At 41.5% G+C, this 18,321-nt stretch overlaps 1 protein-coding gene across 1 annotated transcript in view; it reads left to right on the forward strand.

Moving 5' to 3' along the window:
• CFAP57 (cilia and flagella associated protein 57) overlaps nucleotides 1-18,321 on the forward strand; it is a 1,240,893-nt gene that overhangs the window by 40,234 nt on the left and 1,182,338 nt on the right. Inside the window, exon 2 of the mRNA XM_044085374.1 lies at nucleotides 1,594-1,774. Coding sequence (XP_043941309.1) covers nucleotides 1,618-1,774 — 157 coding nt within the window. The 5' untranslated portion in view covers nucleotides 1,594-1,617. The remainder of the gene's footprint in view (nucleotides 1-1,593; nucleotides 1,775-18,321) is intronic.

Here is an 18,321-nt window from a genome sequence, read left to right on the forward strand (position 1 = left end):
AGTGGATAGGACCTCCAGGGACAGGGCTACGTTTGGTTCCACTGTGCTCAGGAATGTTCTCCCATGAGCCACCCAGGATTAGAGTGCTTGGGACGCTACCCACATGTAAGAACAAAACGGCGAGATAGAACAACTTCACATAAAAAAGTTATGTCCTTACCATAATGTTCCATGTGAGTTGTTCATCTCTCCTTTTTGTTCTTACATTCCTGCCCACCTTCCCCCTCCAGTCGAGTGAGATGGTTGCCTTGGAGGATTGGTTCAGTCGTCAGTCTGTTTCACACATTCCTACTCTTTTTTTGTTTCCTAGTACTCTTATAGTTATCTAAGCAGGTAGACTTTATAGTCTTATTGTTTTGGTAGGCTGTCTTGGTTGCAGCATACTAGATCTGGGGATGTACAGTAGAGCATCATGGGATATACACTAGGTCTCGAGCTTCTCTGAGAGTCTGAGCTTGAAAAGCGGCCGATTCATGTGTAAGAACAAAAAGGTGAGATGAACAACTCACATGGAACGTTATGGTAAGGACATAACTTCTTTTTATCTCGCCTTAACCACTCCCCAGCTTCTGTTCATTAGTATGAAAGGGAGATAATACTCCCCCCTGAAGTCTATGAAACTAATGTAGAAATAAATCTGCATTGTTTTAGAAGATTATGATTGGGTCACAGATCATAACCAGTTTATTATGGGTTTGAGACATGGATGCCAACAAATTCACCTCTAGAGTGACGCTTGAAAGGTGAATCTTGGCATCCATGTCAAGAACCTGATCATCATTCTTTGCAATGCACAGAGCTTTATCTGCTCCATGTACTACTGGTTACAGAAAAAAGAAAAACACTGAGTGTTTTGCTGGCTTTCAAAGCCATAAAGCACTTAATGAGCACTGTCAGAAAGACAGTGTAACATATTGTCTTATGTTAAGAAAAGTTAAGGATAGTTTATCGACTCATACAGCAGGTAGAAATAAATCTGTTTTTAATTCTACCACTGCTAATTTCTGGCCAGTACAGGGAGGCTTTACCACCCAGTGCTTTATCTGATCTTAAAAACTGAAGCAGGGGTACTTAACAGTTGTTTAGATTGGGTCTCATGCTGCAAAGATACTTAACTGCTTTGAATATTTTGCAGTACTGGAGCGTAATCATGACGATCCATGCACTACTGCTTTGTTATCAGCTATGGTCATTATTTACTTCTGTATGATCCTTTAAATGTATATTTCATAAAGAGGTAAAAGATATTTTAGAAGCACACATAAGTGATCAGCTGTTGATGGAAGCTAAGTGTCGTATATGTAGGCATCCAAATTTTTATGTGTTATTTTTAAAAGTATTTGATACTACATTTTGTATCTTGTGTAAAAAAAAATAATAAACGCATTTCTTAAAAATATATAACATAACAGTTATGTCAGCAGACATACTTGGGTTGTGGCTGTGCTGGCTAGAATATAATTACTTTGAACTGATTCTGTGATTCTTTAATTTAATCAAATTATTTTAAAGAAAAAAATAGTGATGTTTCACAAGGAGCTTATCTAATGTGTAATGAAGTCCAGACATTCACATATGTGTTGTTTGTTACAGATCTTTAAAGACTGCATCTGAAGAATGGCTCTAATCACCGCCCAGGCTCACCACATTTTTGGGCTCCGCTCAGGGGTTACCAATAATATCTGTTATGTTGATGAGCAAACAATAATCTTTCCATCAGGAAACAACTGTGTGAAATACAACATTGACCAGAAATGGCAAAAGTTTATTCAAGGTGAGATTGTGATTCTGTGCCTTTTATTATTTTATTTATTTATTTTTCTGGATAGGAGAGTCAGAAATATACATGTGAATGGGAAAGAAGAGGTAGGCAGTGAAAAAGGACTTTAAGAACTGCTCTGAAATGTTATTTTTCACTTCTACTGCTGTACATCTGGTGTTCTGTTCGTGTTGTACAATAAGTTGTTACAAAAATTATATATTTGGTAGTATAGTACAGTATAGTATAGTATAGTATAATATAGTGTAGTTTAGGAAATTAAGATTATAAAATGCTAACCAACTTCATCCTTGTAATCTGGATGTGAATCCCTGTGTTTGTATTTGCATCCTATGTATGTCTGGGTAAATCTCTTAACTAATCACAGGGTACTCTAGCCTTTCCATGAGGGTGGGGGTGGGGAAGAGCACAACAACAATAAAAATATCAGTTAACAATTGAATAAAAACAAACTTTCATCCGAAGGCTGTGATATCAAATACCTCATACTGTCACAAAGCTATGCTGCAGTGCACAGTGATAGCAGAGATACTTTTACAACACGGTTGTGTCACTTGTGACAATTATTGTTACATGACCATCCTTACAAAAATAATAGTTGCACCTCAGCTGTCACTGGAAAAAAGAATGGAAGGCTTAAAAATGGTTCTTCCCAAATACTTGCTTTATTACAGTGTGGCAGCCATGGTTTATTTCTGATTGGTAAGGTACAGTTAGAGGTTTAAGTTTAGTTCAGCTGGTTGGCTGAATCACTTGTAGCAATATTTGGCTTCCAAAGGTATGCGTGATTAATAATTGTGTTTTTGAGTAGGGTCTTTGCCCTCATGCTGACTTTATTTATTTATTAAAATGGGTACAGAGGGAGAATTACAGTACAACAACATATAACAAAAACCTTCAGGATGTAAGGTGTTACACGTTTTCTGTGTTAATTAATAGTTTTGTGTTTGCTGACCTTTTGTTTCCTTGGTAAGGCTGAAATAGAAATACACAAAATTTACATGTGACCCATCCTCAGTAAGTTGAACAACTGCATGCACCTTTTTGGGTGCCTTCTAATGTAGCTTTTTATCTACTTGCATGCATAGGTTAGACTTCATCTTAGTATGTGTCATTGTGATTGTGAAGTTGCCGCATTCCATGCTGAAAAAGCTTAATGCGCCAGGTGTGTCTGTAATTGCTAAGTCATAAGTCAGGAGAATTGCAGACAATGCAGTTTTTACCTGGAACCAGACAACAGTTTGGATAGTGTAGCAGATGTCTATATTTCAAACTCACAACTCAGTGAGAACAATACACGGAGCTTAGTAAAATGGTCCTATAAAGAGCTGATCTGGAGATTTCAGACAGGAATATTAAAAGCAAACAGTAAATGACCTAAAACCCTGGTCTAGGCTTAAATTTGGCTCCATCGTAAAGGCGACCACTCATAGTGGACTCGGATCCTTTTCCTCTGAAGCCTCATCCTCTAAGGTTAAAGTCTTCATCCATTTTCATATCTGCAGGTGGATGCATATGAGGCTTATTGAAGAGGTGCTGATCAACTCCCAGTCTTGGGAGTATGATTACTTTCTTTTTTACTTACCAGGGTAAACTGACATGCCTCAAACATTTTAAAGAGTGGACCCTGAACTTTAATTCAGCTGTGTGTCTTTTTTTCTTTGTCCCTTGAACGATAGACTGCTGTAAAGTTAAAGACAGCATACACACACATTTCTACTATAACCTTCTCTAGACCGCTTACCTTTTCATTTAGGCATTTGACAGTTTGTTCAGTGCATAGTTAAAGATAGCTATGCAGGTACAGAAAAGCATGTTTCAACAGTAAGGTGGGATGCTGGGTCTGCTTCAGTAGACCACACTTTCACTTATCCGACTTTCATATTGCTGAGATGAAAAGGCTGACAACCCCATAATACCACTGTTCTGGAACACAGACTTTCCACTCCAGGTAAGTAACCGCTTGGCCAACCTGAAAAAAAAAGTAAAACCAAAGCAAAACAAACCCACTCATGTGGGGGGCTTCACCCTCTCAACTAAATATACCAATTCCGAGATTGCACTACAGCAGGGGTAAGGGGCAAAGTTTAACATGGTGGCCAAGGGGTTTACTTACCTGGAGTGTAAAGTCAGTGTTCCGAGACATCGGTGTTATGGGGTTGTCGGCGTTTTTATTTCGTCAGTATAAAAGTTGGGTAAGTGAACTTTTGGTCTACTGAAGTAGACCTGGGATGCTGCAATTTCACCCTTTGCTATCATCTCAGTCCTTCTTGCTGTCACAACGTATGTCCCTAAGGCATGTTTGGCTAATCTCAGACTTGAGGAGAGTGTTATCCTTCCCCCCAGTATAGGTTACCCGGTAGATGGTACATGGGCACTAGCCAAATGAGACCTTCTTCTGATTCACTTATTGAATCTAGAGTGCTTGGGGATCTTGTGCTAGGGATTGTCTGTCTGAGGTAAGCGATTGTCTGAGGTAATGAGGTTTTCTTCTCTAGCACTCTTCCTTTGGAGCCTTCCTTTGAAGAAGCTGGCACATGGATGAAGTCTTCTTTGAAATGACAATCTGTTCTTCCTGTCAGAAGTGTCTTAGCACTTGCCTTTAGAAGGCAGAAGATGAGTCCTTGATTACCTCATACTTGGGCCAATAGAATGTTTGCTGCTTGTAAATGCTCCAATTTGAGTCCTTCAGCCACTAAAAAGGCTAACCTTTTATAATGGTCTTTGCTTCTCACTAGAGACCCTATAGCAGATTCCTAAATGCTTCTTCTGTAAAATTTGGTATGATCATCCACGCAACCTAAGATGTAAACCTTCATGATAACAGTCAATGGAAAGAAAAATTAAATTTGGTCTCAAAATGAGAACTCTGATCAGTGCATTCCATCAGTCCACACTAAATCTATTTCATGTTACAATGAAATTGTAAATTGTCGATAAACTGCACCCTACTAGACAGAGTCTAAACCTGTATTTTAATGTCCTGTGGCTTTATGCTTACAGGTGAATAGCCTGCATTTCAGGTAACCATACCCTTGTGGAATATTACAGAAAATATTTATTTTATTTATTTATCCTTTGTTGACCAGGTAAGTCCCACTAAGCTGGTGGATGCTTTTTTTTTTCGGGCTGGAGGGTTGGACATGTGCAGAAAAGCAGAAGACAATCTGGTAAAGAAGGTTTCAGACAGACAGGAAGAAGGCAAGAGGAAACGAGGATGTCCAGCAAAGAGGTGGATGGACTGTGTGAAAGAAGATCTGTGACAGTCAGGCATGAGTATCGAAGAAGGCAGGAGTGTGGCATTGAATCAAGAGAGATTGTGACAGCTAACACAATTCGTGTAGAAAATGAGAAAAAAGGCGGCTGATGATGATGATGATGATGATGATGATGATGAAGATGAAGATGAAGATGGATCAGACACCTCTGTGACTTTGCGGACTACATTAAAGTGTCTTTCCCGAAGTCCCGTTTTGATGGATCATCTTTGTTCAGTCCATTGGTGAAAAAAATTCAGAAATGCAAACAAGACAGCGAGATGGTCTTTTCCATTAGAGTGAAGTTTAAAGTCTCACAAATTTAGCAGGAACAAGAAAGGCCTAAGATCACTCTGGTTTAGAAAGACCAAGTGTCAGCATTTTCTGACAGGTGCAGTTGTGACAGAGATGGCCCCTTTAATGGATGCAGGCCCAGAGGTAGAGGGGGTATGCATAATAGGGGAATACTGCAGGTCTTATTCTGAAGGGTAATCACAATTCCCCTGAAGGGTTACCCAACTGCTCCCCTCTGATGGCAGTTGGGGGTCATTTATCATTTTACCCATCTGTGTGAGAAGGCAGTCACATAGGATTGATGGGTCAAATGAATCATATCCAGAGGTTATTCTGTACTGTTCTTCCTGACACCCCCAAATGCAAAACAGCCATTGCCAGGTATTCCATCCAATTGGGCAAAAGCATTAGAAAAATACCTCACCTTGTTGCTCTACAAATGAGCCATCCAGAAGGTCCCACCAGACTATAGAGAGTCAGGCTTTTATTCGAGATTAATTTTGGTTCATAGGTTCATAGGTTGGTACTAGGCTATCAGCCCTAGGGCCTATACAAGCCTAGCCATAACAATTCCATGGCTATTTCTTCTCACACTATTTACTTCCCTGGACCCCTGTCTAGCAGGGCGACTGACGTGATCCCCGGGGTGAATTTCCTTTCTCCCATCCAATTGTCAAGGTTCCTTTTGAAGAGGACCAAAGAGGCACTCTGCTTGACATGCATGGGCAATCTATTCCAGAGTCTGGGGAGTCTCTGGGTCAAGAACCTATCCCTCCAGCATGTTTTGTTTATTGTGATGACAAGGTTTAGATCCCTGGAGCGTGTGGCTCTGAGGGATTGGGATTTCTTTAAGTGTAGCATGTCCAACAGCTCTGGGTTTGACATGGCCTTGTATGTTAAGCAAAGATCGCCTCTGAGTAGACGATATGCGACAGAGTATAGCTGGAGTTTTTTAAGGCGGTCAGCATAGGGCATCTGCTTTAGGCCTGTGATTCTTTTAGTGAGCTATTTCTGTGGCCTTTCCAGTTGTTGCAGATGTCTTGAGAGGTACATACCAAACAGGGCATTGTATTCTCTAATGGGTCTAATGAGGGATGAGTACAGTGTGACAATGAACTCCTTTTTTCTGGATGAAAATCCCTTAGTGATGAGGTGTGCCACATAGAAGGATTTCCTGACTGTTGTGGCGATGTGGTTATCAAAGGTGAGACCACTGTCCACCTGTGTCACTAAGTCTCTTATTAAACTTTCAGTGTTTAGTGTACTGCCACCTATATGGTAATTCACGGATACATGTTTTTTCCCAAAAGGGATGACTATACATTTCTTGGCATTGAGCTTGAGTCCATGGCTCTGGCACCAAGCATCTGTTTCTGTAAGGCCCTTTTGTAGAGTATCCACATCATTTGGGGATTCAATAATGGCTCCCAGTTTGCAGTCATCTGCAAACTTTGTTATCCAGAGTCCCTTAGTGTTGGCCTGTACTTCAGAGAAGTAGATGCCAAACAAGAGCGGTCCCAGGACTGAACCCTGAGGTACTCCACTTGTCACTTGTCTGAAGCTGGATTTGGAGTCGGCTACTTTTACAGTGTGGGTTCTATCAGTAAGCCAGTTAGCAACCCATTGGGTGATGTAGGGATTAATGCCCAGCTTAGTAAGTTTGTCTATGATTCCAGTGTGGGGGATGGTGTCAAAGGCCTTGGCAAGATCTAGATAGGCTGTGTGGGCCACCTTACCCTTGTCCATGGCTCTGGAGACTGATTCGAAGAAGTCAGTCAAGTTCAGGAGACAAGATCGGCCCTTCACAAACCCAAACTGGGTGGGGTCCAGTGTTTGAAGGTTGCCAATGTCTTTGTTTATAAGTCCCATGATAATACGCTCCATGGCCTTGCAGATAAGGCTTGTCAGACTGATGGGATGATAGTTTCCGGGTGGATCCCCCCCCTTGTGGAGTGGGATAACTGTAGCTGTGCGCCACTCAGTGGGCACGAAACCTGAGGTGAGGCTATGATTAAACATGACACTTAGGTGAGGTGCCAGTTCATATTGTAGTTCATGTAGTACACAGCCCGGGATGTCATCTGGTCCCATGGATGCTGTATTCTTAGCTTTGGAGAGTGCGTTTTTTACCTGTGTGGCTGTTATTACCGGAATTTGGCAATCTTCCGGTATTGAGATGGGCCATTTAGGGGGTAAGAGGGGGTTGAGGTTGGCACTGAATCGATCTGCCAGGATATTGGCAATATCCTTGGGATCAGTATATTTAATGCCATTCTGTTTTAGCTCAGAGCAGATCTGAGCATTGCCATTTAGATTCTTGACATAGTTATAGAATGCCTTGTTGTTGTCTTTGGAATCTTTGGCAATTTTATTTTCATAACTAGCTTTGGAAGATTTTATGAGGGATCTCAGTTTCTTACTGAGGCTGGTAAGGAAGTTTTTTGCATCCTGGGATTTTCCTCTTTTCTGCAAGAGTTTCTTCCTTTTGGTGTAAAGTTTGTCTATGGCAGAGGACCACCAGATTGGCTTCTTTTTTTTGGATGAGAGCATCTTGGTTCTATTTGGGATGGCACGATTTATGCATGAGTGGATGTGCTCGTACAGTGCCTTAGTGTAGGATTCAGCAGTTGAACTTTCAGCTCCCGTCTGCATGGGTGTCATGAAGTTTGTCACTTCCGACTTGAGTAGCATGAAGTTGGCTTTGGAGAAGTTTTGTATGGAGGTTTCCTTACTGGGGGGTGGGAGTGGGATGTGGATGTTAAGGGTGATTAGCTTATGGTCAGACGTGACTAATGAGGGGGTGACCATAGGTGTGGAGCATCGATTTCCCATGCTGGTAATGACCAGGTGTAGGATATTGGATCCCCTGGTGGGACTATGGATTAGTTGATCCAGGGCGTTGGAATTTATGAATTCCAAGAACCATTGGGCAAAGATGTTGGTACATGAGTAGCTTTCCCAGTTAATGGCAGGGTAGTTAAAATCACCCAGTATTAGGGTGTTTGGTTCTATCTTAATATTTTCCAGTATGTTTAGAAAGGTGTAGTGAGAATCTTGGGGTATGGTGGGGGATCTGTAGCAAGCTACAATTTGGATTGCAGTCTTACCTAGTATTAGTTGCACCTGGAGAATTTCAGACGCATTGTGTTGGGCAACTAGCCTGGTGGTGTGAATATCCTTGGTGAATATTGACACTCCTCCACCTTTAGTGTTTCGGTCCTGCTTTGGTGGCCGAAAAGTGTGGTAAGAGTTGTAGCCTGGTATTGCAGGGGTGCTCTCTGGAGCCTTGAACCAGGTCTCAGTTACTGCACAGATATCGATGTTCTCCATTTTTAGGAGTGCCTTGAGAGAATGCATTTTGAGGTTTAGACTTCTAGCATTGAGTAGCATTACCTTCAGATTTTGCATGCTTGTACCTGTTACGGTGGTGGTTTTGTTCTTTGAACTTTGCCTAAAAAAGGCACTATAGGGGTGGCAAGAGCCTTAGCCAGTAACCTGAATCCCAGAGGTGACAGGTGCAAACCATCTCTGGCAAAGCATCGTGGTCTGTCAATCATGTCGTCCCAGGCAGACAGATACTGGATCCCCTTTGAATGACACCAGAAGCTTAGCCAATTGTTGAAGTCAGTCATTTTGTCCTTATATTGTGGTATCATTCTGGGCGAAGTCAGGATGCTACTCAGGGCTAGGGTCATACCTGCCTGGGCCACATGATCCGAGAGCTCTTCCATGTCTCTTTTCATGTAGTCCAGGGAGGTACGTCTCAAGTCATTCACTCCAACATGGACAATGACAGAGTCATATTTGTACTTGTTGTGGAGTGACTTGAGTGCATGCGTTATGTGGCAGAGCCTGGCACCCGACAGGCAGCTGACTGTAATTTTCTCCTTGTTCAACCTGGTGTGAGGGACATCAGTGTGCTGGACTATAGAGTCACCTATGACTAAAGTGTTAGGTACATTGTCTTGCCTTAGGGGCTGTTGCTGGGTGGCACACAGGTGTTTTGAATTATGTGACACTTTGGTTGTGATTGGTGTTTGTTTGCATTTCAGCTTCAGAGATCCTTGCTGCTTGGGCAGGTTACAGTTAAGGGCCTCTGCATATGTGGATTTAGTGTTGCTATATGTGGGTGTTGGTGGTGTGGGTTTAGAAGGGCAATGTGTTGCTTTAGGTGTAGTGTGGGTGTTAACTTTCTCCTCTTGACTGTCTAGCACAATCTTGGGTGGAGAGAGCTTTGCTTCCATTTTGGCTATGTAAGTGCATCTCTCACAGGCTGTAGTGTTGGGTGGTAGGAGGAGAGGGTTGTCTGTGTACATGAGGCAATTGCTGCATTGCCCCAGTATGCCCAGATTCACCAGGTGGACAGGAAAAATCACCGGAAGCTGACTCTTGGACATGCCTGGTTTGATGCCTTTTTTTTTTTTAGTACAGGAGCTGTTTTCCCTTACCTTAGCAAGGTACTTTGCAATTATAGGCTTAGTGCCTACTATTAATTTCTCCTTATTAACAAGAAGAGTTGAGTGCTTATATCAGTTTAAGGCTTCCTATTGCTTTCCAGCAGGTATTAGAGAAAGTGCTAGTCAAAGGGATGCTTAAAAGTAAGATGAAAAAAAATGCACACTGCAGTGTGCACTAGAGAAGGTAGACGTGAAAGTAGGTAACTTAAGTTTTACCTGTTTAAAAAGTTAAGGTTTAGTGGAGAGTTACTATTTTTAAAACAGCAAGATGGGTTGAAAGGGGTGGTCACTTTTGTATTCTGGTACTATGGAATACAGTAGGATGGCCAATAAATTTAAATAGCTGAAGGGGAGGGGTTTTTGATTTAGTGATTACTCACACAAGCCACTGAAAGTAGAGAGGAAATGAGATATATGGTCAGATTAACATAAGAGGCAGGCAACTAGAAAGACAGTGTTATTTAACAAGACAACTATGACTGGGTGGGAGGGCAGGAAAAAAATTCTGCCTGACTCAGAAGAGAGAGAGAGCTGTGGTCTCTTTTGAAGTTTTAATATGCTGTTAAAGCAGAATGCAGGTAAAACACAAGGTAAAGAAAACAAGCTACAGTATTTAAAATATACAAAATACAAAAAATAAAAGCAAACTAACCTTTCCTTCACAGCAAAGTGTAGCAGAGTCTGGATGAGCCTTTCTGGTAAAGCTCTACCAGAAACCAGGATAACCGTTCCATATTGGACCTCAGCCACCTAAACAAGTATATCAGACCAGGATGGTCATGATGCAGTTGATCTAGCCCTATCTCAGAGCAGACAACTGGACGTGCTCAGTGGATCTCCAAAATGCTTACCTCTACATGAAGATATTTAAAGCATCCTGGAAGTTTCTTTACTTCTGTCTGGGAGCCAGCCACTACCAATAATGTACCCTGCCGTTTGGTCTCACCACAGTCTCCCCAGTGTTCACCAAGGACATGGCTGTTGTAACAGCTCACCTATGTCTCCAGGTATTCAGAGCTTTCCCATGCCTGAATGTTTGGTTCTTTACTGTTCCTCTGATGGAGTCTCTCATTGATGCCAGAGACTGCATGTCCTTGGAAATTTCGGTATACTTCCAGAAGTCAAATCATCAACCAACCCAGAGAATTCTCTTCATAGCCTGTAAATTGGACACTACAAAGTTTACAGTTTCCCTTCCCCAGAACAGGATTCTTACTTTGAAGCAGGCAGTTCAAACCCTTATATAGGCTACTTTCCCAACTGCTGCATTGGTTTTCAGGGTTCTGGGGCTAATGGCATTGGCAATATTAATGCTTCAATTTTCATGTTACCATATGAAAATTGTAATGGCTCCTGCAAGAGCAGTGGTCTCAGGCTTCCACATCCTCTGTGCAAACTGATTCTAATAACAAATACCTGCAGGAAACATTTGTAGTGGTGTCTAGACTCCTCTGTTATCCACTCTGGCAGACTGCTCTGGAAATGGTTGTGATCATGGAGGCCTCCTTGTGGAGGGGGGGCATTACAATGGGAGAAAGTTCCAAGGTTTATGGACTTGGATGGTTTTTCAGATACATTTCCTAGAGATGAGGCCAGTTCTGTTACTGTTGCAGGAACTTCAGGACTACCTTCCTTTGGGAGTTGTTTCAATCCAAATGGCCAACATGATGGTAATTTTGTATATAATCAGACAAGGAGGAACCAGGTTGTACCCCTTATGTCAGGAAGCGGTGAAGGCCTGGCAATGGGAGATGGCCTCACACCATTTTCTTATAACATCACACAATCTGGGAGGTCTCAGTTGCCTTGTGGACAGGCTCAACAGATCCCTTCTGATTCTTCATTAGTAGTCCCTCAGTCCAGCGAGAGCACAACATATCTTCATTTGGTAGGGCTTTCCATGCTGCAACCTTTTTTTCATCTCCAGGCAACACCAAATGCAGCAGGTATTTTGCCTTGGACCCACCAGAGGGAGCATTTGCATTGCTGTTTGTATCCAATAGATGCTCTGATCTAACAATGGCTTTATGGTCTCCTGTATGCCATCCCTCCCTTACCCTAGAAGCCCAAATTTTTACAGAAAGTGATCAAGTGTAAGGCCTCTGCCATTCTGATGGTCCCTTTCTGGCCCAGACAAATTTGGTTTCCCTTTCTCAGTCTTCATCTCAGAGAACTTCCCTCGATATTTACTCCAGAACAGGATCTCCTTTCACACCTCTTCAGGAAGCCTCACTCTGATCTCTTCAACCTGAAACAAACTGCTTGGTTTCTCTAGTTCCTGTAATGGCCAACAATACATCCCTCTCTTCTGAGGTGATTAGGATCCTAAATGCAGGAATCTTCTAAATGCCATGGTTAACTTTAGGTATACATAGGCATCTTGAAGATCTAAAAAGCACACCTGGTCTCCTTTCTGAAAGCATGAAAGGATGGACTATACCATGACCATCTAAACCTTTTTCAATGGATTTGTAAAATCAATATTATTTATTGGAAAACAATAAAATTAATTGAATAAAACCTAGTCTTCCTTAAATAAAGGTTTAGGTCAATTGCAAGAAGCTTATATCAGAAAATGGCCCCCTGTGTCACAGACTGCCTACCTTAACAAACAAATAAATGTTTTACTTGTGGCTTTGACCACGTGGTTGTTTGATGTCAGACCCAAACTTAAAACTTTTTTTAATTTGTCTCATTTTAACTGTGGTTTTGGATGGTTATTCAACAGGCATTAAGATAAATCAAAAGTCATGGAATATTTTTGAGTATCTCATTTAGTGATTAAAGATGTTAGATTCATACTGAAAACAAGATTAGAGAAATTTACATGCATCATGTATTTAGTATCACCAGCATTGTTCATTTCTGGACAATGTCAAGGTTCCTTTACTAGTATATAGTATATGTTAGCTTGTTATTACTTGGGTGATAAGTAGAAGAAAAGCTGGAAAATAATGAAAAAGAAGAGAATATGCTCACTACCATGTGAGTGAAGTCCTCCACTTGTCTAAGAATATATTTACATGACTAGAAGAATGTGGGGAAAGTGTGATTCAAGAAGGCACAGCAGTGTTCTGACAAAAAAAAATACACAGACATAATGGATTTGAAAATTATCACCATCCTAGAGGCAGAGGTGATCTTCAAATCCAGGTTTTCCTTACTCCTCCACGGGGGTAAACTGTAGAACACTTGAGGATTTGCCCGACTGTTCCTCTTCAGAGGCAGTCAGAGCTGCCACTCCCTGCATTTCCAGTATGTCAAATCATCATACAGAATAAGTCAATTAGTGAGATATTATCAGTGTTGTTTTTAATTAGCTTATTTGCCAATTAATTAGAATTATAATTGCCAGCTTATTTTTTGCTAATTCATAGGTTCATAGGTCCATACTAGGCTATCTGCCCTAGGGCATTTATAAGCCTAGCCAGAGTGTGTTTGGCTTTCGCCACCCATTTTAAATTAATTTTGCTATGCCCTTTTTCGAGGTTAATATACTGTGCTTCTGTCTAACAGTGACACAGAAGTGATACCCGGGGTAAACCTATGATCTCCCATCCACTCATCAGGATTCCTCTTGAAGAGAGTCAATGAGGGACTCTGCCTAACCTGGACTGGGATTTTATTCCAGAGTGAAGGGAGCCTCTGGGTTATGAATCTGTCGCTCCAGCATGTCCTATTTATTTCAGTACTGAGGTTCAAGTCTCTCGAGCGCGTAGCTCTATGGGATTTTGATTTTCTGAGGTGCAGCATGTCCATTAATTCCGGGTTGGACATGGCTTTATATGTCAGGCACAGATTGCCTCTGAGCAGGCGGTATGCCACTGAGTAGAGCTGGAGTTTCTTTAACCGAGCAGCATATGGCATCTGTTTGAGCCCTTTGATCCTCTTGGTGAGGTACTTTTGGGGTCTTTCCAGTTGCTGCAGGTGTCTGGTAAGGTACATCCCAAAAGGGGCATTGTACTCAATTATGGGCCTGATGAGGGATGAGTAAAGAGGCACGATGACCTCCCTGATCTAGATGTGAATCCCTTCATGATTAGGTGGGCTATATAAAATGTTTTTCTAACCACTTTGGCCACGTGGTTGTCAAATGAGAGATTGCTATCAACTTGGGTCCCCAGGTCCCTAATTACTTCTTCAGTACTTAATGGATTACCACCTATGTGGTAATTTGTGGGCACTTTGTTTTTGCCAAAGGGATGACTATACACTTTTGGCATTTAGCTTGAGGCCATGGCTCTGGCACCAGTTGTCTGTTTCTATGAGGCCCTTTTGGAGGATGCTTGTGTCGGCTGGAGAGTCGATTATGGCACCCAGTTTGCAGTCATCTGCGAACTTGTTCAGCCACAGTCCTTCCATGTTTGCCTGTACCTCCGAGAAATATATACCGAACAAGAGAGGTCCCAGGACTGAGCCTTGTGGGATGCCACTTGTAACTGGTTTGGAGTCTGACATGGCTCCAACAATTCTAACCATGTGGGTTCTGTCCTTGAGCCAGTTTGCAACCCATCTAGTGACATAGGGGTTTATATTTAAGCTGGTGAGCTTATCTATAATGCCCGAGTGGGGTATTGTATCAAAGGCTTTTGCAAGGTCCAGGTAGACTATGTGGCCACCTTCCCCTCGTCAATGGCCTTGGTGACTGTTTCAAAGAAATCAACCAGGTTTAAGAGGCAGGATCTGCCCTTAACAAAGCCAAACTGGGTAGGATCCAGTGTCTGTAGGTCCCCAATATCTTTATTTATGAGGTCCATGATGATCCTTTCCATAGCTTTGCAGACCAAGCTAGTCAGGCTTATGGGGCGATAGTTTCTAGGATCCTTTGAGGCACCACCTTTGTGGAGAGGGACCACTGTTGCTGTACGCCACTCTTTGGGTACATATCCTGTAGTAAGGCTGAGATTGAACAGTACATAGGTTCATAGGTTCATAGGTTGGTACTAGGCTATCAGCCCTAGGGCCTATACAAGCCTAGCCATAACAATTCCCTGGCTATTTCTTCTCACACTATTTACTTCCCTGGACCCCTGTCTAGCAGGGCGACTGACGTGATCCCTGGGGTAAATTTCCTTTCTCCCATTAATTAGAATTGTCTGACATATCTAATTAATTAGAACCAGCAAACATTGAAACTAATTAAGCTAATTAGATTTTTAATTAGCAACTTACTGCCAACTGTCTTAACTTGCAACTTGCCATTCCAAGTGTTCAACTTGAAAACGATGTAGTCAATGTCAAATCATAAACAGCATCTCTAAGCACGTTTGGCTAAATAATCAACTGCACAGTAAAACATATATAAAACCATAAAATAGTAAAATCATCAAATAGTAATGTTCATCAATTGGTCTGTGTTGCACTTGGCAATGACAAGCAACTCCAGTGATGTATCACTAAGTCTAGTTTACCTAGCTTAAGCAATGTAACCAGCAGCACTGAAAACCCTTTCAACTTTTGCTGAAGTAGCAGGTATACAATGGTGCTTAAGATATAACTTGTATAAGGTCGGAAATGATTCTTGGCATGCAGTGTTACTCCAGTAGACTAGCGGATCCAAGCTGCTGCATGGTGATAAATACATTCCCAATTCTGATTCAGCGTTGTTTGCTGGTGTGCTTTTGTTTTTCATCATCTATGAAAACAGAATGTCCTGCAGTGAAGCTGATGGCTGTGGTATTGGGTGCACTGGCAACTACTTCTTCTGCAGTTAGTCAATGTTTATATGATTGACTTAGTCCTTGCATCTCAATCAGTAATGTCTGTCATGCAGCATTGCTGTCACCTGGATCTGTTGTCCACCTCAGTTTGAACCATGGATCCACAGCTGTGGCAATCAGGCAATGTAACTGGTGAAACAGATAATCACATCTGTTGCTTAATGATGCCAAGAGACCAGACTTGACTGATGAACAATGCTGTAGTTCAGTCTTCTCTATGTGCTTCTTCAAGCCAACTATTGTCAGTAGAATCTGACTACTTGTCACAACTTCAGATTGCAGGCGAACAGTAGCCACTTCAAACAGACTCAAGAGCTGCTCCATTTCTCATAGTACAGCAAAGTAATTTTGTGTGAGAGTAATTCTAGATGGCAGAATATTGCAAACTCACTAAAGGGTTTTTTCATGTTGTGATTCATAGGTTCATAGGTTCATAGGTTGATACTAGGCTATCGGCCCTAGGGCCTATGCAAGCCTAGCCATAACGATTCCCTGGATATTTCTTCCCACAATATTTACTTCTCCAGGCCCCTGTCTAGCAGGGTGACTGACATGATCCCCGGGGTGAATTTCCTATCTCCCATCCAATCATCAAGGTTCCTTTTGAAGAGGGCCAATGAGGCGCTCTGCTTGATATGTATGGGCAGTCTATTCCAGAGTATGGGGAGACTCTGGGTCAGGAACCTATCCCTCCAGCATGTTTTGTTCATTGTGATGACAAGGTTTAGATCACTGGAGCGTGTGGCTCTGAGGGATTGGGATTTCTTTAAGTGGAGCATGTCCAACAGCTCAGGGTTTGACACAGCCTTGTATGTTAAGCAGAGATCGCCTCTGAGTAATATGCCACAGAGTATAGCTGGAGTTTTTTTAGACGGTCAGTATATGGCATCTGCTTTAGGACTGTGATTCTTTTAGTGAGGTATTTCTATGGCCTTTCAAGCTGTTGCAGATGTCTTGCCGATCTTAACAATAGCTGAAATCATTGACAGTTTACTGTTCCATCTTGTACTGTTCGAGGATGGAATTTGGATTGATGCTTCTGCCTCCAACAACTCCGTAGCTCGGCATGACTTATGAAGAGCTGATACATAATGCTCACATTTGGCCAGGACAATGTTTGTCTTTGGTGAGGCTTCAGCAAGTCTGGAGTGAACTACCAACTGCAGAGTGTGTGCCATGCATGTGTAGCGCACAGGTACTGGACTGCTACCCTTTTCTTCAAGTTATTCCCAATCATTTGGAACATGTTCCTCTTACTCTGCTTCATCTTTATCACCTTACTTTTCTTAATCTGCATCTATCACATGAACAGGCTTCAGGAATGCCTTCCCCATGTTGGTGGCATTATCTGTGACTATTCCAACAACTGTTGTCGACTTGTGAATTGTTTCATAACAGACTGATAAATTATGGAAATGTTTTCTGCCATATGTGAGACTGTAAACCTCTTCATGATTACCAGTTGAGTTTTCATCTCCTGGTTGTGTATGAATGACAGGCTTACTCCAAAGTAGCCATGCATATGCCGACTGGACCATATATCAGCTTGGGAACAGCAATACTGAGAATCATCATTATCTTCTCAATTGTTTTTATCACCTGTCCGTTCTGATCGTGAACTTTCATGGTAAACTTTGCTCTGGTTAGAATATGATATGACAGTTGTACAACACTCAGAAAATGAAATCCTTCCTTTTCGACCAGACTCAAAGGAAGCATATCTAGCATTACAAATCTGATGACGGCATCATTGACTCTGTTGCTCTAAATGCTTTGTGGCGACAGATGAAAATATTTAGTCAGAGAACCGATATCATCCAGATCCTGTTGTGTGTTCTTCTTTTTCATGTTTCTTTCTGCCTCATAAGTGCTGTATTTGCCAGGACTACACAGCTTTGAGTGACTTATAAAATTAGAAGTCACCCTTGTTGGCTTCCAATCACTGGTAATTCTTTTCTTGCAGGCCTTACACGCTCCAGAAATTCACGTTTTATCATCGTTTATAACATTTATCTTAAAATCAGTGAAAAAAGTTGCAACATTATCTGGTATTTCTTGAACAAAGTATGCCATGTTTACAATCAAACTAAACAGTAAACAGGAACAGGAAGACGGAAGTTACGTGCAGTGTAGGTAACTAGGTGAAGTGTGATTATGAACTGAAACTAGAATGGGTTGCTGCAACAGTAAGACGGCAAGTTAATGCACTGTTAGATTATTATGTTTCAGTCATTGGTAAATACATAACAAACTTGTTATGCAATTTTATTTTGATTGTAAAATATATCTAATTAAGGTTCTAATGAAGACATTTTAATTAGAATTAGTTCAAAACAACCTAATTAATTAGAATTAGAATTCGATGGTTATTTGTTCTAATTAATTAGAATTATCACATTTTTCTAATTAGCTAATTAATTACACAATACTGGATAATATCCAGTGACTGTACAATCCCATTTATTTCCCTTCCGAAATCAGCCTCCCTACCCCTTCCAAACATCCGACTCTGCCAAAAGGAGATGGCAAAAACAGAGATAGCAATCCTTTTTAGAAAAAAAAAGAGCAACCTGAGAAATCACACCAAAGCAGAGAAGCTACAGATTTGGTTTCAGATTCTTTTTAAGCTCCAGATAGAAAACAGAACCTCAGGATAATACTGGATCTCAGTGACCTAAACCTTTATTTAAGGAAGACTAGGTTTGAGATGGTCATGGTATAGTCCATCCTTTCAGAAAGGAGACCAGGTGTGCTTTTTAGATCTTCAGGATGCCTATGTATACCTAAAGTTAACCAGGGCATTCAGAAGATTC

The sequence above is a fragment of the Protopterus annectens genome, chromosome 10.part0, assembly GCF_019279795.1.
Source record: "Protopterus annectens isolate FY-2018-M chromosome 10.part0, PAN1.0, whole genome shotgun sequence".
NCBI classification, from domain to species: Eukaryota; Metazoa; Chordata; order Ceratodontiformes; family Protopteridae; genus Protopterus; species Protopterus annectens.